A 24,894-nucleotide genomic window follows, 5' to 3' on the forward strand; every position below is an offset into this window, starting at 1 on the left:
AACTCCATCAAACATCTTAACTTTAATTGTTCCAATACCGCGATTTTACATGAAGCATTATTTCCCATCAAAACAACACCTTCAGATCTTGTTTCATAAGTTGTAAACCAATCCCGATTGGGACTCATGTGGAAGGTGCACTGAATCAAGTATCCACTCGCTTACTTTAGAATCATTGATGAAGCAACTAGAAGTTCACCATCGCCGTAGTCTTCTACAACATCGCCTTCACCGAATTTTCCGTCTGTTTTCCTTTTGATTCGCAGCCTCCCTTTTAATCTTATTTTGTAGCTTATAGCACTCAGATTTAATGTGCCCTTTCTTCTTGCGAAGTTGCAAGTTTTACCTCTGCTTGAAGATTTCGATCTACCCTTAGATTTACCACGAGGATTCCGTTCTGTGTTCTACCACGATCATCATCAACATTCCGGTCTTGTCTCCCACGAACAATGAGACCCTCTCCACGAGAGTTGGGTTTAACCACAAGATGCTTCATCTTATCATACGAGGTTAAAGAATCATAAACCTCATCAACTGTGAGAGACTCGCGCTATATAAAATCGTGTCTCTAAAGGTTGAATAAGACGGGCAACGAACAAAGTAGAATCAACCCTAGATCTTCCTTATCATCTTGAACCTCCATGGCCTCCAAGTTTGAGAGAATTTCTTTAAACACCATTAAGTGTTCGTGTACGACGCACCTTCCTCCAAACGATGAGCATAAAGACGCCGCTTCATATGCAACTTGCTTGTTAGAGTTTTCGACATACATATTTGTTCTAGCCTCTTCCATAATGCAATGGCGGTTTTCTCTTTCATCACATCCTCGCAAAATTTCGTTGGACAAATGCGATGTAATTGTGTTAATGCCTTTCGATCCTTACGCTTCTTCTCTTCATCTCGTTAATGTCGAAGGCATCTTATCTATCCTAGCAGGCATCCTCTAGATCCATCTGCAAGAACGCTTGCATCTTAATTTGCCACAACGCAAATCGGTGTTGCGATCCAACAATGAATTTCATACTTCAAAGACGCCATTACCGTGATCGAGATGAATAACCCTAAGCTCGATACCAATTTGTGAAAAATAAAATAGAATAAAATAAATAAAATAAAGAACACATAAATTTTACGTGAAACCCTTTCGGAAAAAACCACGGGCAGGAGGAGAAGAAAATTCACTATGTCGAAAAATTTTTACTCAAATACAAGAGGAATAGACTATGTCTATTTATAGGCTTGCAAAGCCATATTCTAGTAGGATTGAAACACCTTATCTAATCAATATAAAATAGATGGAGTTTAATAAGGTTTAAAACCTTATTCTAAAATAAAATAAAAGAAGTCTAGTTCTATATGGATTTTACTTTTATTTTATTTTCCATCGTATTTTATTTAAATAAGAATTTGGGTCACTTAATTCTAACATTTAATTGTGCAGGGATGCTGACTTTCTGATAAGTTCCGGTGATAGAACCGGACGGCTGTTGAAGTACAATCCTTATAACGGAGACGTGTCCGTCTTGTACGACGGTTTAGCTTTCCCTAACGGGGTTGCTTTCAGTGCAAACAATTCGTTTCTTCTAGTGAACGAATCGATAAAAAGACGAATACTGAAGTTCAATGTGCACGATCCCAAAGCAGCTCCCAAAGTATTCCTTGAATTACCCAGGGTTCCGGATAATATAAAGAGGAACGAAAAGGGCGAATTCTGGGTGGCCCTAAACAGCGGAAGATTAGGAACGCTTGGAAACGGTGTTCCAGATCCAATTGGAATGAGGTTTAACGAAGAAGCCAAGGTTTTGGAAATCTTGGACGGAAAGGGCGCACCCACTTTTAATTCGATAAGTGAAGTCGAGGAATACGGGGGGAAATTATACATAGGGTCTGTTTTGAAGTCGTACGTAGGCATCTTAAATGCCTAATTGATTTTTCTTTTTCTTTTTTTTTTACAACTTTTTAATTGTTCTTGGTTGTTTTTATTTTACTCGATAAATATATATATATACGTCTTAACGATTTTATTTTCGAGAAATTTTTAATTATCTTTATCTGCCAAATTGAGACGTTACATCTTCACGCCTCGTGCATAAGAGGAATGTAAGCTAGGCTTGGCGTACCAGATGGGCTAGTTGTCAAACATTTTAAAATTGTGCTTTATCCCCTTCATGGTTCGACTTACACTACTTTTTTCCATCACACAAATGCAAATTAAAGAATATCTGTTTCAATTGATTGGTCAAAAGAAAAAGGTAAATAGCATGACCTAATTTCTCATCTCAACAATGCCTAATCAGTGTTCCTAATAGGGAAATTGAAGGAGTCGACTAAGTGTATCAAAGTAAAAGAAGGACCAAATAACAAATTAGGCTAAGCAACCACTCACTGTTAGAGGTGGATGGATGCGATAGACCGAAAGCAGGAAAACCAGCTTTACTACTCGGAACTATGCTCTTTGCAACACTATTGTAGCCAGGGGATGTGAACCGACAATAATTCTAAAGCACCCATTATTTGATCCCTCTTCATGTCTCTTTATAAAGATATATTTTAACAGGTGTCTTTTATGAATTATAACATCTTCAAAAAAATGTATAATTTTTCATCTAATATTATAATTATTCAAATAATGAGAAAGGAATGTATGAAATTATAATTCCATATCATCCTTATCCCTTTCTAATAGTAAAATGGCAAATCAGATTTTTCCGTTTGACTTTTAGTATTGTTAGTTAGATTTAAATTTTTTTAAGAGGAAGAAACTGAAAATTAGTAGGAAAAATCTGATTTGTCATTCTCTTATTGGTAAGGGATAAGGATGACGTAGAATCACATTTTCATACAATCTCATCTCTCAAATAATATTGTTTGAATAGTTACATTTTTTTTTTCAAAAATTAGGCGATATAACTCTTAATTTATAACCAAAAGATTTAACTTTTGATTAATTTCCCCATTCATTTAGAGTTCTAAACTGTGTAAATATTTAAAAATGTTCCAGAAAATAGTGCTAATAGGCAACCTTTTGTATGTCAGCTGGCGTAAGTCGTTATATGATCTGAAGCAAGCTCCTTGGGCTTGGTTTGAAGTCCTAGTTACAAATATGGGTTTTGTAGCATCATGTGCAAACTCCTCTTTGTTCATTCGAGGTACTTAAATTTCTTTCTTGGAATAGATGTTCAACGTGTCCAAGATGGCTGAAAAAACATGAGCTTGAGTTGCTTCAAAAGACTAATATAGTGGATGCACATATGGTGATCCACATCCAGATCCAAAGTATCAAGTTGCTGGAGCCTTACAACGTATATGCAACACCCGACCCGATTTACACTATAGTGTAAATAAAATGAGTCAATTCATGCATTCGTCACTTGGCAAACATTGGAGCGCTGTCAAGCATATACTATGATACTTAAAAGGGAACAATACATCATTGTGATTCTAATTTGGGTAGTTCTGCTGATTTAAGGTCAATAGTTGGTTTTTGTTGGTTTCTTGGAGGCAAGCCCTTGCTTGGAGTTCCAAGAAGCAAGGAGTTGTCGCTCATTCTTCGGCAAAAGCAGAGTTTCAAAGCTTGGCGAATGCTATCAGTGAAGTGGTTTGGATTAAATCATTTTTGATTGAGTTAAGAGTTACTTTAACTCGACCACCTGTTATTTAGTGTGTCAACACCAATGCTATTGCACACTACACCAATCCAGTGCATCATGCAAGGATGAAACCCGTAGAACTTTACCCGTGCTTTGTTTAGGAAAAGGTGGTGGATGGTTCAATTCAAGTGGCCGATGCTCTAAGCCACTCTCTGCGACATTTTTCATTAGGCTACGTCAAAAGTTAGGCGTCAGCTCTCCGTTGAAGGTTGCAGGTTTTTCAACACATCTTGGAGACGAGGAAGAGCGGGAAGAGTAATAGAGATTCAACAATTTTTCCAGAAAGTGGTTAATCATCAACGATTCTCGTTATAAGCAATTCTACCTGTAACTACTATCTGAAAAGATTCTCAGTCTCTTCTTGTAAAATTTCTCGTTTGTTTCTTGATTTCTGTCAATTAGTGACTCGAAAACTGTAAATAAAAAACAGAATAAAAACATTTTTCAGATCATGAGTAGGAAAAACCGACATTGAAACATTAGTTCGAACAAGTTTGAAGAAGAAAAAAAATGAATTACAAGCTCTCCACATATAGCAAAATCCTCTACGTATGCACATACACATATATATTATAATTTACAGATTCTGAACACCATTGACACATTACAAATATATGCAAAAAGAGAAAAAGGCAAGCCCAGCTTCGAGGTTCATTTGCAGGCGAGAGAGCTCACAACTCAGACGTCCTAAGGAGGATGAGGGCTCCTTGCTCCAACCTCGCCGGCCTTCTCGTACGCATCCGATATCGATCTTCTCCGAAACTGATACGATTCTTTGCTACCTAAACAAAACATTTCATCCACGTTAACAACTTCATATATCTAATTATCAACTGATTTAAGTATCCATTATTAAAGGGGAGTATCTACTTTGGAGTCTCACTCCATCAATAGTAAATATATTGCTTTTGCAATGTTTATGCTCGGTTTTAATTTTGGATTTTTGTATCTCTACTCCAAAGCTAACCAAGTGGTAGTGTTCTTGCTCACCGAGACCTTTTAGGGGCATGAAGACTAACCACACTAAGGCCAAAATGATGAAACATTTTCTTGGTGGATCTAGACACTACTACCCAAACTCCATGAATTTTTTTGGGCACTACTCGGAGTAAAGAGACAAAAACACAAGACTGAAATCGAGCATAAATACCTTGAGAACAATACTTCCATCGTTGAGGGAATGAAATATTCCAAATCAAATACTCGTCTTCAACGATCTTAATAAACAGTAAAATAAACTCTAATTAATGAAATTAAAACAATAGTGACGAGATTAAAGCTTGAGCTTAATAGTGTCAACTTTAAAGGGTAAAAATATGCTATCTAAGCACTTATACTTTTACTATATTTGAAATGGTCAAACTCACACAAAAAACTAATAATAATGATTTATATCTTAAATATATAAATACGGGATAAATCTCAAAATTATCGTCAACTTTAATTTAATATGTAATTTAATATATGAACTTTCATTTAGTACAATTATATACAAGAAATTTTTATTGTGATTAAAATATATACACGAAACTTTCATTTTAATTCAATTATATACATTTAAAGAAATAAATACATCAAATTATTTTTATATTAGATAAATATAATTATTTATGTATTAATAATTGTATTAATTATTTATGAGAATTAAATCAAATAAAAAATTCATATATAAAATTATACAAAATCAAAGTTACATTAGATATACAAATAAATACATGTTAATCTGTCAACGAGGACAAATTTGTTTAACTAAAACAGAAATTATAATAATGATTTTAATTTGGCATCCATTATCCATTGAGGAAAATGATACAAATCCGTTAAATGACATATTTACCCTCCTAAAGTCCACCAATCAGACAAAAAGTTAATTTGACAGAACACAACTTCTAACCCTTCTTAGACGTAGAACTTGAGATTTAAGAAATAAATAAGTAAAGAAATTCGGCAATGAGTTAAAAATATTTTTAAAAAAATTTACCGGCAAAAGGAGATACTGGAGGAGTCGTTCCGGCCGGCGAAACAGGAGGTGAACCGGTCTGATAACCCGGTGGTTTTACGATCATAATAGTACGTGTCACTCTCGTCGCTTCCTCCAACGACGTTTCATCACCGTTTGATCTCACACTCCCACCATCAGATTCTGATCATTAAATCGTCAAAAACCAATTGAAAATATATCAATACGAAAAAAACGACTAGAATTCTTAAATCTTCTCATAAAATAATTAAAATATTTCATCTCGGAACAAATTTTCGCTTTATTTTAAAAGCTCTTCGCCAGTTGGATTTTTTAACAAATTTAAATTACTTATCAGTGACATATAATTTTTGCTTTTCAATACGACTAAAGTGAGCCGCTATCACTGACGTGAAAATAGCGAGCGTTAAGCGTACCCTTAGCGGAGTTAGGCCAGAAAGTAAATTTGGATTGCTTTCGGAGCTTGCTGAGGCCGGTATCCGGTCGGGGACCGGCGACGGAATCGTCCCATAACTGGTCAAGTAGTCCCATATGATCGGAATCGTAGCAGGAGAACAGCGTGTCCTAAGATCTTTCTTGTTTTAATGAAAGTAACTCAGAAGAAGATATTTAACGACAAAATGAGAGGGTGTTAAAGGTCGAACAAGTTGGGATAAACATGGATCGTTGATTTTGGATCGGAGGAGGGGAAAGGGATGACGTGGCGTATGGATCGATAAGAACGCAGTTTGGGATAAGAATAAGATCAAGTGTGACGGCTGGGACCAAAAAACTTGCATAATTTTGGAGGTCACGTGACTAGATCATCATTTTCTCTTATGAAGGTTGAAAGATCAAGCATAAAAGGATAGCTCAATGCAAACAATTCCTCCTAACTAAAAGTATCCGCTCGACAAAGTGCATATTACGCTTCACGAGATTCCGACGGATAGTATAGAGGTGATTTAGATTATTCAAGTAGCTTTTCCGAAGTTTTCAAATTTAACACTTATCAGAAGTATTTAATAAATATTATCAAAATAGATCAATAAAAAATAATACATATTCCTTTAAAAGATAATACAAACGTGGATCGTATCACTAAATTGACTTTCAATAGGGATAAGAATATGTAGTTATTTGCAAAGATTCCATAAAGTATTGATAGTTTAATCTAAATATTGTATTGGCTAATCTTTTCACTAAAAAAACATTCACAAAGTACACTTCTCCACCTCATTGGAAATCATATCGATGAGTCGAATTAAATTATATATTTTACGATAGTAAAAATATAATTTTACTATTTTAATAATTTATATCTTTAAAATTTTAAAAATTAAATTTTTTATTATTTTTAAGAGAATTAAAGTACAATTTTATTATTATTAACATAAACATGTGAGACAAATATCAAATCAAAATATTGGAAAATAATATTCATATTAAATTAAATATGTTGACATGTGGTAGATAAAATGATCAAATCAAAATATTCAAAAAATTAAAATAATATTTCTGTGACTTTTCTGTTGTTTCCATGACTTTTTTGTGTACTGCACATTTCATACAATTAGAATAAAGTTTTGAAAATGATATTCATATGAATTATGTTGGACCTATTGTGGATAAAATGATCAAATCAAAATATTTGAAATTTCCAAAAATTGCATTTCTGTGACTCCTTTTTGTTGTTTTCATGACTTTCTTTTTGTGTACTATACATTTCATATAATTAAAATAAAGTTTTCAAAATTATATTCATATTAATTATGTTGACCTATGATAGATATGAGAAAAGATTGTATGAATTGTAATTTCACATCATCCTTATTATTTTCTAATAAGAAAATGACAAATTAGACTTCTATTCCTAATATTTAGCATTTTTAGTTGAATTTGATTTTTTAAAATGAGGAAAAAGCTGAAAATCAAGAGAAAAAGTCTAGTTTGTCATTCTGCTATTAGAAAGGGATAAGGATGACGTGGAATCACAGTTTCATACAATTCCTTCTCGATAGATATAATGGTCTAATTTTTAGGTGAATCAATTTAAATTTTTTTAAATTATTTAAAATTAAAATTGAATTTTTGACAAAATATAAGATCAATTAAAACACAACACAAATATATGAGAAATAATCAAAACATGTCCAACATAGAAAACAATATAAACACAATACGAATACACAGATTTATCAAAATTTATATACAAAGAATTCTTAGCATATAAAAAATTATATAAATTTATAATACTTCAATTATTTGAAAAAAAAAAGGTCACAACACATACACTATGTTTGGTTCATTTGTAATGAAATAGAATTGTAATAAAATAAAGTGGAATATATTTTTCTTATTTATATCAATTTTCCTTCTCTCCTTTTCATTCCTTTACTTTCTTTTCTTCTTTCATTTATTTGTAATGACTTAATTAACCCTTAAATTTTTTAAAAGGAAAACTATACCATTAATTACAAAACTATAGATAAGTTTTTGTTTTGGTCATTTAACTAAAAAAGTTATAATTTGGCAACTAAACTACTCAAAAGTTTTCATTTAAGTCACTGAGCTATTAAAAATGATATTATATGGCTTTCTCTATTCACACTGTTTGCATCAATCAAAAGCTTGCTTTCCCCTTCCCTTCTACAATTCAGTTTTTTTTCATGAAACAACTTTGGATATCATGAGTCTGCAAACCAAAATTCAAATAAATTTCTTCTCCAATCTCTGACACTAATCATTAGATCAGCTTGGATTGAAGATACCGTTGATGGTTACTGATCCACCGTGTAGATCGTTGAATCATCGCTTGAAACTCATTGGCAGAATTATTTTTGAAAAAACTTAATAGTCTAGTGACTTAAATAAAAACTTTTGAATAATTCAATGACTTAAATGAATGAAAACTTTTGAATAGTTTAGGGACAAAATTTTAACTTTTTTTAGTTTAATGACCAAAATGAAAACTTACCCATAGTTTAGTAACTAATAGTGTAGTTTACCCTTAAAAATAGGGATAAAGTTCAAAACTATATATGAATTTTGGTTCGATGTGCAATGTTATACATGAACTTTAATTTTGTACAATTTTATACATTAAATCTTAATTTGATTCAATTTTCACAAGTCACTAACATAATTATCGATATAGCATCATTTTATGTTAACTTATTACATATACAAATAATTGTATTTATTCAACATAAAAATAAACCAATATATTTGTTTCTTTAAATGTGTATGATTAAATCAAAATCAGATGTCTATATATGATAATACTGTAGCACCCCAAACCCGGCCCAGACGTTATGGCCAGATCCGACATGCCACATCGAAGCATTCAAAACATTTTCGATCCAGAAAGAAAACTTACTGAGTGTTTTAAAAGATAATTTCATTATAGGTTAAAGTGAATGGAAGCTGTGCACCAGGTAGGAAACCGGAAAAGAGGAGGTGAGTCCATCGGACTGCTTAAGTACCAAACTCCCTTCAGATCCAATCCTAGACATGCAAACCGCCATTGCCATACCTTAACGTCATGTATATTTCTAGGAAACCGATTTGATTAAGTCCTTTTTAGGAAAAGTGATTAATTTTGGAAAATATCTTCATTGCGGAAGCTTTGCTTGTTTTCGTGTTATTTTGAAATCAATTACTGTTTTTGAAAACGCGCCCTAAAGCTATCTAATTTCAACATTTAAAATATAAATATTACTTATCTTAATAAAACATATAAAAACTATCAAAAATAATTAAGCGGCCTTATTACATTTAAAAACCCAAAACTTCAATAAATAAAAGGATGTCCAGTTCACCAGAAGAAAATCAAACTTTCAGAACGGGTGGCCACTCCGAATTCCCTCACAGCTCCAAGCCCACTATGGTTGGGGATTTTCCTGGGTGGATGAAAATAAAAGGGTGAGTTTGGGGAAACTCGGTGTGTAAGAAAAACCCATTCAAAGCCCAAGTCACTCAAGCCCATTAGGCCTAAGCCCATTCAAGTAATAGATGGTCTTGGGCGAGCCCTTTTCAGATTACAATAAAGCGGGCCTTAGCCCCATATTCAGATAATGAAGATGGCCCATAGGCCCATTTCAAAATACATACAACATCGAGAAACATATGCAAGCCCATTTGGGAGACTACTCAACCCACCAACCACTACACTCCACCCGTACCAGCCATACACTCCATGTGGGAATAGCTCAACCCACCTAGCCCAACACTCCACGATTCTTGCACCTTTCTTGCTCGATTAACGATAAATTGAGGCAAAGCCTCCAAGACGTGGACAAGCCACTTTCAATACTTCCTCCGTCAATATCCCAGTCCATGCATCGATAATAACAACATGGCATGCAGTAAATAGCAATAGTCAAACATGCATTTAGGTCAATTTAGCTCTAGGGGTATTTCGGTAATTTATCTACTAGGGGTAAAACTGTAAATTTTTCACTTTTAAAGGTATTTCAGTAATTTATCTATTTTAGGGTTTTTCATGCATATTCCTACCTTTCACGTACTAACAGAATCACTACCGAGGGTTCTTACCGAATTGGGTCCGTTGGCCCATCATTCCAATTTTGGCTCATTAAGCCCAAAAATATCGAGGGCACAGAAATCATGCACTTTGCAGTCCAAACATTGCAGCTTACCAAAAGCATTAATCAATTTACCTCACAAGCATTCGCACATTTCAAGAATCTACAAAATACCGATTTTCGGCATTTTGGCTTTTCGGCTTTTGCCGATCTAGACTAAGAAAGAGGGTGTTAGTTACACACCTGTTTGCGACGATATGCTGACGAGATCCACACACGAACCGCCTACAATTGGATTACTAACACGTTAATCTAACTATTCAAATACAAACTACGTATTAACCCTGTACAAGCCCAATTTTTGGGCCCAAAACCCATTACAACCCAAAATAATGTGGCCCAAAGCAATAATAAAAGTTTCAAACCCTAGGTGCGCCGCACCTAGGGTCTCCTGGCTCCAACCACTGCTTCATGCTAGTGGCACTACCACCGCCGTTTGTCTGCCATACAAAGAAGAAAAAATGGTAAATAAACATGTAAATGGCTATAAAAGAGCAAAATCAAAACCTTTGTAAGGGGATCGGCACTTCTGAAATAAAAAGAATATTAGTTTTCAAATATACAAAAAAAACAGAATAGAGACTTTAGCAACATCAAAAGCAGGGAATACCCTCATATCAAAGATCGGAGAACCAAAAACAACAAGCCTAAGGTCTATTTTCTTTTTTTCTTTTCGAATTTATTTACATATATTATCCCCATTTTTAACAAAACAATACATATATTCAATAAATAAAAAATACAAAAAAAAAAGAGAGGAAAAATCTACCTACGGGCGATTTCCGGCCACCTTGTACTGATGGTCAAGCGACGAACCACACCGGCGCGCCGGCACGCACCTCACCGGCTTCGGGCCTAGCAGACCGAGAGAGGGGAGAGGATTTGTTTTTTTAGGAGAAGAGAGGAGAAATGAAAAATAAAAAAATAAATGTCTTATATAGGCCGGCAAAGCAGTGCGTTTTGCTGCCATTTTAAACCTCAAGCGGCGCCGTTTAGGCGCGACCCGAAGACCCGACCCGTCCTACCCTGGGATCCGCGTGTTTTTGTTCTGATGGTCTAATTACGCGCGCGGTCCTTCCGCTTTTCACACGTTTTGCAATCAAGTTTTCATTTCTTTTAAATTAACCACAAGTTTATCGCTTTGCGATTTGGTCCTCCTTCAAGGACGCCTGCTTTTAAGGACTTGGGAAAATTTCCTTTTGGCCCTCTGTAGTCGCACGCGTATTCAAATAGGTCCCCCTCTTTTATATTTCCTTTCGAATTAAGCCCAAAACTCTGTTTTAGTTTCGGATTTGATCCTTTTTTTAGATTTAATCTAATTTTTTATATTATTTTTACCTTATTTTCTCTTTCGTAGCATTATTTATTATTATATTAATTGTTATTATTATTATTATTATTATTATTATATATATACATGCCTTTTATTATTATTCATATACATATATTTTAAATATTATTACCATTATTATTATTATCACTTACATGGTTATTATTATTCTATTAATATATATACTTTATTGCATGTGTACGTATATACATTTCTTTATGTGTATAGTATTATTTTAATTACTTATTTACTATCATATTATATTTACTTTTCTATTTTAACATTATTATTATTACATTTTTTCTTTTGCAATCACTTATATGCTACTATTTTAATTTAGTATATACACATATATGAATATTTTGACGCACCTATTTTGCTTATATATACCATTACTCTTATTATTATTATTATCATTTCATCACCTATTTATTTGCATCTTTTATAAATTACTTCAAACTTTGAATCATCCATTATTTGTATTATCATTATTATCACTAACGCATATATATATATATATACTATATAATATTATTATGTATATATTTTTATATACTACGATACGTATCCTTTAATATTATATCATTATTATTATGTATGTATTTCTTTTATATATTTCTTATTACTTCTATTATTATGTATGTACCTAAATACATATATGTATATACTTTTTTATCATTATTATCATTACCATTGTCATTTCATTTTACCATTTTTTACATTTGTTTATTTATTTATTCGCTTGCGTGTTCGATTATTTCATTTTTCCTCACGTATGTGTTTACATTTACATATTTCTAAGCTTCACTATGGTTTCATCTTTTATAATTGTTTTTTTGACGCTATTACACCTAGCATTATGTCGTTATACATATTAATACCATAGCATTTATGTTTTATTATAAATCACATTTTTTACTCAATATATTAAAATAATTCTTTCATAAAAGCGATTTCCGATATTAGGTAATTCGAGATAATCGTGCTCTAACTTACTGGGTTTCGATTTTTCTCATTTAACCTAAATAACGGAATATTCTTTTAAATTACGATGCGAGTCTGAAAAATGCTTATTCTCGAAGATGCGAAATGTTGTGCCCTAACTTACTGGGTATGACATTCTGTCACCTCGAAATAAGAATTTGTTTTAAATAAAGGTGATATTCGGCATTTGAGAATTCGAGAAAACGTACCCTAACTTACTGGGTTTCGATTTCTCTCGTTTATTCTAAATAATCGAATACTATTTTAATAAAGTAAAATACGCAAATTTTATATAAAAGGCAAGCTCGCTTTCAAAAATTCAAGATGTCGTGTCCTAACTTACTAGATGTGACATTTCATATCTTGAGACGAGAAGGTCTTTAACACTTGAGCTTTTTTTTTTTTTTTTTTTTAAAAAGAAGGATCGTATTTCAAAATTGTTTCAAGTTTTTAAATTTTCGACACTAAGACACTAATTAATCAACTAGGTACCAATTTTGGGCGTATCGAGGGTGCTAATCCTTCCTCGTGCGTAACCGACTCCCGAACTCATTTTTTTGATTTTCGCAGACCAAAAATCATCGTTTTAGTAAATCTTAAACTTTATTAAAATGATTAATCAAAGGTGACCCGATCACACCTCATCAAAAAAAATCGGTGGCGACTCCAGCTTTTTTTAGTTTTCATTCTCAAAATCCAAGTCGATTCCCGTTTTCCAACAAATGGTTATGACAAACCCCTTACAATATTCGGCCAACCACACCTACAGATCATAGTAAGCTTATAAGAAATCAATAAGCAACTCATTAACAAATTTTTGGTCAATGTTTACCACATAATCATAATTTCACTACAAGCTGTCTTCCTAAGCAACAGTCACTAAATTATTTATAACTGGAGCTACGAAACTCCAAATCAAGTGCCGTTAATTTTCCATGAAAATAGGCTCATATATATTCTATCCATAAAATTTTCAGAATTTTTGGTATGGCCAATCAATACCAGATTTTTCTTAAAGTTTCCCATGTTTCACTGTTTGACTAATCTGACCACTCTTCATTACGAATCAAATTTCTCATTGTACAGAATTCAAAATATGTTCTCGTTTATTCCATTTGAAACTATACTCATTAAGCTTTAATTACATAATTTATTCAGCTTCTAATTCATCTCCCACAATTTATGGTGATTTTCCAAAGTTACGTTACTGCTGCTGCCCTAAGCAGATTTATTACCAAATCACTCTTTCATACACCTATCTTGCATGCATGTTATTTAAACATGTATATCACCAATCAATCATCACATATCTATGATTTTTACTTAAGCATAATCTCCATTTCATCATTTTAAAGCACAACATGTTAGCCGATTTTTCCCTTTAGCATCTAAGGCACATGCATGATCATTTGTTTGGCTCAACTTCACCTATCTTCCATTTTTCATCAAAAGAACATGAAACAACAACCAAAAACTAAAATATGCTTCATGAGTTAGGGTAGAATCAAGAAGAACTCATGAACATCAAGATAGAAGCAAGGTACCAAGAACTTACCTTCAATTTTTCCCCCTCCTAGTGACCGAATATTCAAGGGTTTCCTCCCCTATTTGCTCTCTCTCTCAAATTCAGCTATGAAGAACAAAGAATGAACAACAACCTTCCTTTACTTCCTTTTGTTATTCTTATCACTCAACATTTTATGACACATAAATGATATACTAATATTTGTGCCATACTCATGCCATAATTCCAATAAAAATATGCCCATAATGCTTATCATGCCCATCATCCATTAACTATTAAAATGTTAATGCCCATCATTCATTAACTATTAAAATGCTAATGTCCATCATCCATTAACTATTAAAATGTTAATGCCCATCATTCATTGACTATTAAAATGCTAATGTCCATCATGGAACATTTTCCTAAACCATTATCATGGAACATTTACCTAACCCATTATCATGGAATATTTACCTAATCCATTATCATGGAACACTTACCTAACCCATTATCAATTTGTACCATGAATTATGGATATCAAGTGCTCATATTGTCTACAACAATATGATGGCTGGCCACTTCATGTAAAATGGGAGGTTTGTCATGCAAATCCTCCTATTTTGCACTCCTATTTATTTGGCCACTTCAATTTAGCCTATAGCATTTTTAAACATTTTCACATAGGTCCTATTTCATAATTTCACTCACAAATGACAAAATTAAAGCATGAAATTTTGCCAACATTCACAGAATTTCCGAAAATTGGAGCGTTACAAATACTCTAGAATGACATATTTTAATGTATTAATTATATGTTTATTTTGAGTATGATCCTACTAATTTGAGCTATTTATGGTTTTTTATCTTATAGGATCTAAATTGAAGGCAAAAGGAAATTTGGGGGCAAAAAGCGTGAATTTAAAGTTAAATTGGGCCAGCATGTGAAGTAGGAGAGAAGTGGTGCTGAAAATGCAAAGCGTGGAAGATTTTGGGAACAAAAATGCAAAAGAAAAAATTTTATAGCACAAGACTCTATTTAATTTTTAATTATATTAAGATAATTATTAAGGATTATTATTTAGATTTAATTTTAGCTTTTATCTTTAATTATCTTTAATTATTTGTATTTATCTTTTAGAATTAATTAATAATAGACTAGGTTTTCTAGTATTATAAATAGGGGTGGAGTGATACAAATTTCACTCATCTTTTCTTGTAAACACTCCCTCTCTCAAAAAGTTTAACTTTTTGTTCTTTTCATATTTTTTCTAAAAAAAATTCTATTTTCACTACACTTATTTCCTTTTCCCAAAAAATCATGAGCCTAAGAAAACCTGCATACCTGAAAAAATAAAAAAAAAACAAAATTAAAAGTTTTGATCTGGAACAAAAATAAAATAAAAATAGAATTAAAAGTGTTGATTAAAATTCTAAAAATTAAAATTAAAATAATAGAAATAAATAGAGTTGAGGAAAAGGTGTTCTTATGGAGAGATTCCAGCCTCCGGTTGTCTCGATCCACCTTGGGTTCAATTCTCAGCTTTTAGGTGATCATTCTCAAACAGAATAAGCCAGTTATAGTGGAAGACGATGCCTACAACCACCAGCTCCAAGATTTTAGACTTATGTTTTAGCGGAACCTGACTCTAGCCAACAATTGCTTTTGTGGGATCACTTTTATCTCTTGGGCTAGGCAACCTCTGACGCAGTAAGCTAACGAACCGACTGTGCAACCTTCCTAAAATATACAAAGCGGTCGTTCCTTGCACACATTGAAAAGATCACTTTTTAAGGGATATGGACAGAAGTGTCAGCCCCATAATGCGGAGAAACTATGAATACTCGTTTGAATTTCAAGTAAAGTTTCATCTATATAATTACATCAACTCAAATTTCAACCAAAATTAATGTATAGTTTTAATATTCATCACAAAATATAAATATTACTTTGTCATCAAAATAAGCCATGACTTCAATTCAAAATCAAGCCATCCCATTTGATTTGGGAATAACTTAGATAGTTATAATGTGTAAATCCAACAACAATGACAAGGCACCTTGCACTCTCAAGGAGTAAACGGAGCTCAAACCCTAGTGACATTATTGTTAAAAGATGTAACTATAAACTCCAAAGATAAATCGTAAAATAGAAATAAAAACCCACCTCACCAGCAACAACTTTGGATGTTGAAACAAAAGAAATGAAAATTAAAGACACTCAATTGAGTTATTTCTCATAAACCAATTTATTACATTCATATCAAGATTTGATAAAAATGTATATTACTACAAGACTTATCCATCACTTTCTTTTCCATCTACTATATTTTAATTATCATATAACTTCAATCTTTATTCTTCAAATTCTTTTATATGCTTTAAGACCCTTGCCGAAGGTGAATGCAACAATGGTTGGTTTAGGAGGATGGCAACAGCAAAAATTCATAATGTAATCGCAATCTGATGGATCAGGATTATCTTTTACATTATTGCATGAAGTAACTATGTCCTTTGCCTCCGCTTCAACTTGTGAGGCTGTAAATTTGGAAACCAAGAAAAATGTCAAAATCAAGCCTAGCATGGTAAAATATTGGTTAAAATATGATGTTGAACACTGTACTTTAACAAAAAATTGAGATTTATCTCCTGTTGGAAATAAAGTCCTTCAATTGTTGTGATGTAAATATCTCAATCCATGCATTAAAATAGTAAGTATTTTCTATTTACACCATACTCATGCTATGCATGTTCGGTTTTTCATCCTTTTATATTGATTAAATTTTACATTGAATTGTATTTGTAGTCGTAAAATTAAAAATATATATTTATTCTAAATTCAATACTTTAACATGAGTTCATAAGGTATAGTTTCTCTACTGGTGAATATTTGGTCATTCAGATCGTTATATTTTTTTTTATTTCTCAAGGTATCTACCAGAACGAATCCACTAATTAATCCTCCGCATTATGTAGACTCATTAAAAGGATAGTTAACCACAAGTTTTAAAGTTGTTCTATACCCAAGATGTAACACCCGGATTTGGCGGATTCTGATTTTGGCAAGTAAACTGACGAGTACACTGAAAGGTGTAGTGCTATCCGCCCAACTGAGTGCGATTGGCGAGCAAAAGTGGGCGCATAGCAGGCATTGGAATATTATGAGGTATTGTCTTAGAGAAGGATGAAACATTAAGAAGAGGAGCTTTGTAATGTATTAAAGAATTTCGGGTAATTGAGTTATCGCCAAAAGTATTGTACGTCGAGCCCTATTAGTTACAGTACCGGTTACATTCTAACATAATGGTTAGGAACAAGCGATGGAATTTCTTACATATATATACACATATATAATGTTGGACATTCGTACACATTTCCTTACAGTTGTAAACCATTTATCTGGCAAATAAAAGTGATTATGATGCGTGTCAAATGTTCACAGGGACAAAAGATATATACCTAGATAGTTAGGTTAAGAAAGGGGAGTTATTCTTCTTTCTTCAGGAAGTATTTTCTAGTTTAGTTTTAAAGAAACATAGAGTATTTCCTCCTTTCACTAAAGCTAAACTGCAAATTTGGATCTCTACCTATGAATACACCATGACAAGGTAAGATTTATGACCCTACAGATTACGTTGTGAAAGAGCAAATTTGTTTAATTGGGTAAAATGAGTGAGATAAGGCCTTTTGGGGATTTCTAGTGTTAGAGATAAAGGAAAAATGGGTATAGGAATAGATCTTGATGAGTTTCCATGACTTGAAGCAGAAATTGCTGGTGATTGTTCGATGGAGGTCTGTATCTGGAGTTTGGAGCTATAGAAAGTGAAAGTCAAGTGAGTCCCTAAGCCAACTCTTGTATGTGTGGTGTATTCTAGAAAATCCTATGAGAAAGTGATTAAACTAGGGAACCAAAGCTAGAGAAATATAGTGTGACGATTCTGCTGTAGAATGAATGTTTAATGGACTGTTTATGTGTAAATTGCATGAGATTTGATGATCTAAATATATGATGTGAATCTAGAAGTTGAAGGATGCTTGTATATGAATGATTGAAATGTATGTGTGTACCTTGAAAACATGTAATGGACTATGTCTAGTAAGAGTGAGTCAATGTATGATAAGTCTGAGTCTTTCTCCGCAAATTCATCTAAAGGGGTCCATTAGGACTTTAAACATGATTCTCTGAAAAGAAAAGTCAATGGCATCATATCGTGTAAGACCATAGTTGATGGATTATGGCATCATATAGAAAAAACTAAAGGAAGATTATTACCTAATGGATTTTTTGTGTAAACCAAGATGATAAGGGGCAAACCTCACGTAATGTAAGTCTAAGCAAATTCCTATCGTGAACACGTCAAAAAAAGGAAGCCTTTGTGATAATCTATGAAATGAAAGTCTTTGTGGCAATTTATAGAAAGGAATGCCTTCATGACGTATTCTAAAGGAAGGCCCTAAAGGAAGGCCCTTTGTGGCGGATCTTGAAAGAGAGAAATGGTAAATAAGACAAACCTTGAAAGAATGATATGCATGGCTAACTCAAGAGAACGTTAAGTATGGCAAACTATGAAGAAATTGTGTGAAAGGAAATCTCTGGAATTAAAACCCTAATAATAACGTGGGGAAGAGATGCCCTTGCGGTGGATTGCGAAGTAACAGCCTCTATGGCGAATCCTACAAGGAAAGCGTTATGGCGTATACAAGATGGGCTATTCCTGTGGCGTAATCTGGAAAGGTTCCCAATGACGAATCATGAAGGACACTCTTATGGCGGACTCTATGCTATGTAACCAGCGTGTTCTATTATATCCTTAAATACAAACAATAAAATCAGTAAGTATGTGTCGTACCTGCTAATACACTAGTGAAGTATTGGATATGAATGAGACTATACCAAGATAGGAAATCAAGGAGACACAACAATGAAATGGAAATGTATTCAGAAGTTGAATGCAAGTATTGTGCTCTAGAAAGGAAGTATCAGTGACCCATGTACGGGTCTCTTCCCGAAACTCGATAAAGTTATGTCTTAATGATTAAGGAATGTAGGTAAGGTCTCAATGTACTAAAAAGAAGGAAAAAGACCTTAAGGTAAGGTACGGAAATGAGTACGAGTTAGAAAAGGGCAATTGAGGAGAGGCAAAATAAAAAATGACGAGATGTTCATTGAAACATTAAAAGCAATGCGCAAGTATTATTTAGGTAAATAAGAGTTGACTCACTAACTCCAAAATCACTAAATTCTTTCAAACTTACCTCTGAATGTTATGTTCCAAGTGAGTCTTTAAAGGTTTCCCCTAGAGGGATAACACTCGGGCTATACCAAAAAAGAGGCGAGAGAGGCGAGATAGACTATTATGCATACAGAGTGGACTTAGGCTGGCATGGCTTGATGAGTCTGATGTAATTGATAAAATTAATATAATCAGGTTAAGAGATTCGTTAGAAGTCCTTAAAACTGAAATCGCTTGTACAATGATCATAATTGTCTGCCAAATGCTCATTTGTAATTTGGTTTAAAATCGAGTAAACAGGATGTATTACTAAAAATTCTGTAGCAATAGTCTGGTAACACCCAAGGTTGAAATCCAACGATTCAGATCGAGTTGAGAATATTACACAAAATGAAAATCAAACCTTTACCACTGATTAAAATAAGAAAAACCCTTACTATCTCACCATATATAAAAAATTAATTAAACTAATTATATATGAATGGAAATAAAATTAACCGAAATTAATTTTCATTTTAATCAATCACTTTGAGTCTTGAGATTTTTTTTTCCCTCACACTTTTTTAAGTATAGATTTGTTTTGTTTTTTTTTATCAATTGGGTTCAAAAATAAAAATAAAAAAACCAAAGTTAACCGAAGAAAACACATTAAAACCGAAACCGAAGAAACCGAATTCAATCAATCTATTCGAAAAATGTCATTTTGCTACCCCTATCGTCTTTATCTTGCCTTCTCTAATGGCTAAATGCTCTCCAGATCAAGCGTAGTAATTTAAGCTTGCCTTCTTCTTAGCTTGAACCTGAATTATACCTTCATTGAAATCCTCATGATTCACCTACAAATCAGACCAAAACCCGATTATTTTCAAATTGCTCCCATGGATGGCTCATATGCTCATGATGATACAAATCTAAGTAAATATACAAGATTAGAAAGTGTACCTCAGTTGCATCTCGGCGAAGTGCTAGCATGCCTGCCTCTACGCAAACAGCTTTCAGCTGTGCTCCATTAAAATCATCGGTCGAACGAGCAAGTTCTTCGAAATTGACATCCGGATGAACGTTCATCTTCCTTGAGTGGATCTACAAAATCAAGGAAAGAATTCAATAAGATTCGACAGAATATATAAGCCATAGAAGCAGATGTATTGAAAGTGCCATACCTGAAGGATTCGGGCTCTTGCTTCTTCAGTGGGATGTGGGAATTCAATTTTACGATCCAATCGACCGGAACGCATGAGAGCAGGGTCAAGGATATCAGCTCGGTTAGTAGCTGCTATTACCTACAATACATGCATCACATTATAATACGGTAAAATCTCTAAAACATAGTAGGTTATGAATTTAACCAATTGATTTTATTCTAGGCTACAAAAAATTTTATTAATTAAACCTTAATACGTTCGTCACTGCTAAAGCCATCAAGCTGGTTGAGCAGTTCCAACATTGTTCGTTGAACCTCCCTATCTCCACTCACTTCACTGCACATAGTTACAGACGGATCAAAACAAATGATTTTACCAGCTACGAAACAGCTTTGCTTGACAAGGAATTGAGTTATCGCATTACCTATCAAAACGCTTCGTACCGATTGCATCGATTTCATCAATAAAAATGATGCATGGAGATTTTTCTTTTGCAAGCTGAAAGGCATCACGGACAAGTTTCGCTCCATCTCCGATGAACATCTATATGCATTACAATAATTTAACCACAAATTAAAGAACCTAAGCTAGCATAGATATACATATATATGTGCAAAAGTAATATTAAACAATAAGAATTTCACAATCTTCCTTTCATATTACCTGAACCAGTTGCGGACCTGCTAGCTTCAGAAATGTTGCATTTGTTTGTGCCGCACAAGCACGGGCCATCAGGGTTTTTCCAGTACCAGGAGGTCCGTATAAGAGCACACCCTTGGGTGGTCGAACTCCTAGCTTTTGAAACCGTTCTTTATGAGTCATAGGCAACACAATAGCCTCAACTAGTTCTTGGATCTGTTACAGGAAAAAACCATCAGAGAGGGAAAAAAAAAAAAAAAAGGCACGGTTTGGTTAAAGTATTGATCTAAATCGGAAAGGGCAGTAGAATAAAAAATTTACCTGCTTTTCCAACCCACCAATGTCATTGTAATCCTCGGTTGGTTTCTCATCAACCTCCATAGCCTTTACTCGAGAGTCGTATTCAGATGGCAGAGTATCCAATATCAAGTAGCTGTCTTTATTGACGCCAACCAAATCACCAGGCTTCAATTTATCAGGGTCAACAAGTCCGACCACAGGTAGAAAGATGGTCTGTAATAATTAGAAAACAAATCAAGATCAAAACCAAGTTTACTTTTCACATCTTCTTGGAAAAATAAAATGTTGATTTTGACAACTAATTTCATTACTGGTAAACCATAAAACGATTAGTAGCAGACTAAAAATTCCCACTGCACTTACCTGACGAGTTGAGGTTTTCAGTACAACACATTTACCCTTCCTCTGTGAATCAAGATCAATGTTGGCACCATCTTCCTCTGCCTCGTCTTCGGGATTCATCTCTAATATCTGAAAGAAACGGTAACCAAGTTTTAAACCATCCAAAACAATGATATCCACAACTATCCAATCTATTTTTCTGCAACTTCGGATAATATTTGGATTTGAATATTATAACTACAATCCACAACCAATGAGAATATTCATCTTCAGATATCCATTACCTAAATCCACATCATTTGAACGAATAGCGGAGCGAAGATCCCAATTCACAATCTTAATCTACTTCATTTGCAGATAATGGATGCAACTTATTTGTAAAATAAACTTGATTTACTAGATTTCAATATTTAGCAAATTCAAATATCCATAGAATAATTTTATTTTATTCAGATTCAAACTGAGATAGTAATTCCGAAAACTTAATAAAGATAATAAACAGATTCGGACTTTAAAGTAGTTATATGGATCCAAATTCAGAAATTATAGATAAAATGCAGATAAACGACTTGTTGCCCCCCCTAAGTTGGTCTCTCTTCCAATGTTTCGAGTTTATTTATTACATACCAAAGAAATTCATAACAGATATGGATTACAAATAAAAAATAAAAAACGAAAGTCCACATAAAAATTTACCTCGACGATGTTGCCAACCAAGTAAGGCAATTGCTTGTTAAGCTTGATCTTTTCTTGATTCTCTTTAACCTTCTCTTTGTACGAATCTAACTCGAGATTTGTCCTTTGCATCTCCTCCTTTAACCCCCAAAAACCAGAGAAAAAAAGAAAATTCACACAAATTATAGCTACATTCTTTCAAAAGAAAAACTATTATTGCACAACAGAGAATTACTCAGCATTATCAAGCATTAAGATTTCCCAATTAATCTAAAACCAGAAAATTAAAAGCCCAAACTACAGAATCCCCTTTACATGTAAAATTACTTAGGTTTAATCAATATCCAAAACCAAAATCCATAAAACAACAACAAATAATTGAATGAAAAGGTTTTCACAGTGGCATTGGATTAAACCAGAAAGTTAAAACCCAAACTAAAGAATTTTCCTTTATATATACAAATTATCGAAAACCCGTAAAATAACATCGAATAATTGAATGGAGAGGTCTTCATAATAGCGTTGGATTAAAAACACCCTAAAAATTCAACAATAATTAAACTAAAACAAGAAAATTAAAACCCAAACTAAAGAAATCCCCTTTCTATATAAAAATTACTTAGGTTTAACCAATACCCAGATCTAAATTCCGTAAAATAACATCAAATAAGAGAGGGGGGAGAAATCGAGAAGGAAGGACCTTGAGAATTCGAATCTCGTTATCTAGAAGACGAGAAGCTCGGACGATGTCCTCGGTGGTCATCGAAGCCAACTGGTCCTCTTCGAAGCTCGAATCTTCGACCATGGCGGTCGCCATCCGTGATGAATTTCAAAAAAGAAATAGAGAACTTAATCGAAAGATTAATCAGAGAGTCAGAAACCAGTAGAACAGAGAGGAAAGTAAAGGTAGAGAAAATAAAAGGGTACAAATGTATGTGTTTATATATATATATATTCATCTAATCTTGGACAAAAGAAATCTTAAAATAAAAATATTTATCTTAAAATAATTATAAGTTAAAAGAGTTAGATTTTTTTAAGGATAATTAAATTTAAAATTCATTTGATTTTTTTTTTGCTAATTTAGGTTTTATTTTTAATTAAAGTTAGTTTTAAATTTTTTTAAAAATCAAATTTTAGTATCTACTTAAAAAATTATTTTTGACCATTAATTTTTTAAAAGAGTTAAATTTTAAATATGACAACCTCATGTGATAATGTATGTGTACTTCTTCTTTTTAATTTTAAATTTTAAATTTTTTATAATTTTAAATTATTTGTTGACTTAATATATAAGATAAATATTATCATGTTAGCATAAAGTACATGTAAACTATTATATGGGTTAAAATTTTAATGTTTTAGTCAAATTTAACTTAAAGAACAGATCAAATTGACAAAAATATATTTATTTATAAATATTGAGAGCGAAGCTTACCATTATGCATTTTTTTATTTCATAAGCGAGCTTAAATGAGTAATAAGTATTTCGTGTATCTATTTTTATTTTTATAATATCAATTAAAGATACTTGTTAGGATATTAATCCCACTTGTGAAGGTAAAAAACTTCGTAAAATTGTGTATAAAATAATAATCCTCTAATAATAAAGACATCATAATCCCTATCAAGTCCTTAAATAGAAAGAAAAATGCACTTAAGTGCATTCGAACTCCTGCTCTCTTAGTTGTTACAGTAGCAATGATACTAATTGAGTTAAAACTCAACCAACTTTTAATTTCGAGTTTTATAAATAAAGAAATATTATCATATAATAAATTAGAAGTGAAAATTTTTAATTTCACAACTACAGTTAAGAATTTGCCACATATACTATTTTTTTAGGGGAAAAATATTTGTAACGTTGAATTTTTAGACTCCATAAGTAGAGTTTGTAATATCCTGATTTTGGACCTAGTCGAAATAGTGGTTTCGTGACCACAAAATCCGAGATAGAAATAATTATTTTATGATTATTTTAAGGTCTATGATATGATTGCATGATTGTGTGAAAATTTCGTGAAGAAATTTTATGCATAAAGTGCTTAATTTGAAATTTGGGACTAAATTGAATAAATTGCAAAACTTGTGTTCTAGAAGTATTTTGCATAAAATTGAATTAGATTATTAATTAGAGGTCCTTAAAGAGTAATTTTACCAATTTCTAAGTCTATGGACAAAATTGGACATGGATGGAATTTTGGAAAGTTTAGTAGTAAGGGCATTTTGGTCATTTAGGGTTAAAATGAATTAAAATACAAAATTAAAAGCCAATTTTGCTCATCTTCAACCCCATGGCCGAATATAGCAAGGAGAAACCATGGCTAGGGTTTTCAAGCTTCCAAGCTCGATTGTAAGTCCGTTCTAGCCTCGTTTTAATGATTTTTACGTTTTGGAGTCCCTAGCTCGATTTAGCTTATGCTAGTAATAATTTAACCTAGGGTTTATATTTGGAAAAATACCCATAGGTGAAATTTGTGTATTTTGGTGTTTTATGATAGAATATGAGGTTTTAAATTATGTT

The 24,894-nt window shown here is 32.8% G+C and overlaps 2 protein-coding genes and 1 long non-coding RNA gene across 3 annotated transcripts; all 3 read right to left on the reverse strand.

The window, feature by feature from the left end:
- Positions 1 to 4,090: 4,090 nt before the first annotated feature.
- On the reverse strand, positions 4,091 to 6,247 carry LOC108472990 (dormancy-associated protein homolog 3-like). The gene is made up of 3 exons (XM_017774561.2): positions 6,048 to 6,247; positions 5,632 to 5,793; positions 4,091 to 4,432 (listed from the first exon to the last, which is right to left on the reverse strand). The coding sequence occupies exons 1-3, from the start codon at positions 6,160 to 6,162 to the stop codon at positions 4,338 to 4,340; spliced, it is 372 nt and encodes a 123-aa protein (XP_017630050.1). The 5' UTR covers positions 6,163 to 6,247; the 3' UTR covers positions 4,091 to 4,337.
- Positions 6,248 to 13,115: 6,868 nt separating this feature from the next.
- Positions 13,116 to 14,342, reverse strand: LOC128283555 (uncharacterized). Its single transcript, XR_008273923.1, has 2 exons — positions 14,087 to 14,342; positions 13,116 to 13,294 (listed from the first exon to the last, which is right to left on the reverse strand). It is a non-coding gene; the product is annotated as an uncharacterized LOC128283555 (long non-coding RNA).
- A 5,420-nt stretch (positions 14,343 to 19,762) lies between these two features.
- Positions 19,763 to 23,330, reverse strand: LOC108474231 (26S proteasome regulatory subunit 6A homolog). The gene is made up of 10 exons (XM_017776166.2): positions 23,071 to 23,330; positions 22,392 to 22,508; positions 21,717 to 21,824; positions 21,375 to 21,566; positions 21,078 to 21,269; positions 20,839 to 20,957; positions 20,663 to 20,750; positions 20,433 to 20,552; positions 20,212 to 20,352; positions 19,763 to 20,105 (listed from the first exon to the last, which is right to left on the reverse strand). The coding sequence occupies exons 1-10, from the start codon at positions 23,185 to 23,187 to the stop codon at positions 20,028 to 20,030; spliced, it is 1,272 nt and encodes a 423-aa protein (XP_017631655.1). The 5' UTR covers positions 23,188 to 23,330; the 3' UTR covers positions 19,763 to 20,027.
- Between the last annotated feature and the right edge of the window lie 1,564 nt (positions 23,331 to 24,894).

This window comes from Gossypium arboreum, chromosome 11, assembly GCF_025698485.1.
Source record: "Gossypium arboreum isolate Shixiya-1 chromosome 11, ASM2569848v2, whole genome shotgun sequence".
NCBI classification, from domain to species: domain Eukaryota; kingdom Viridiplantae; phylum Streptophyta; class Magnoliopsida; order Malvales; family Malvaceae; genus Gossypium; species Gossypium arboreum.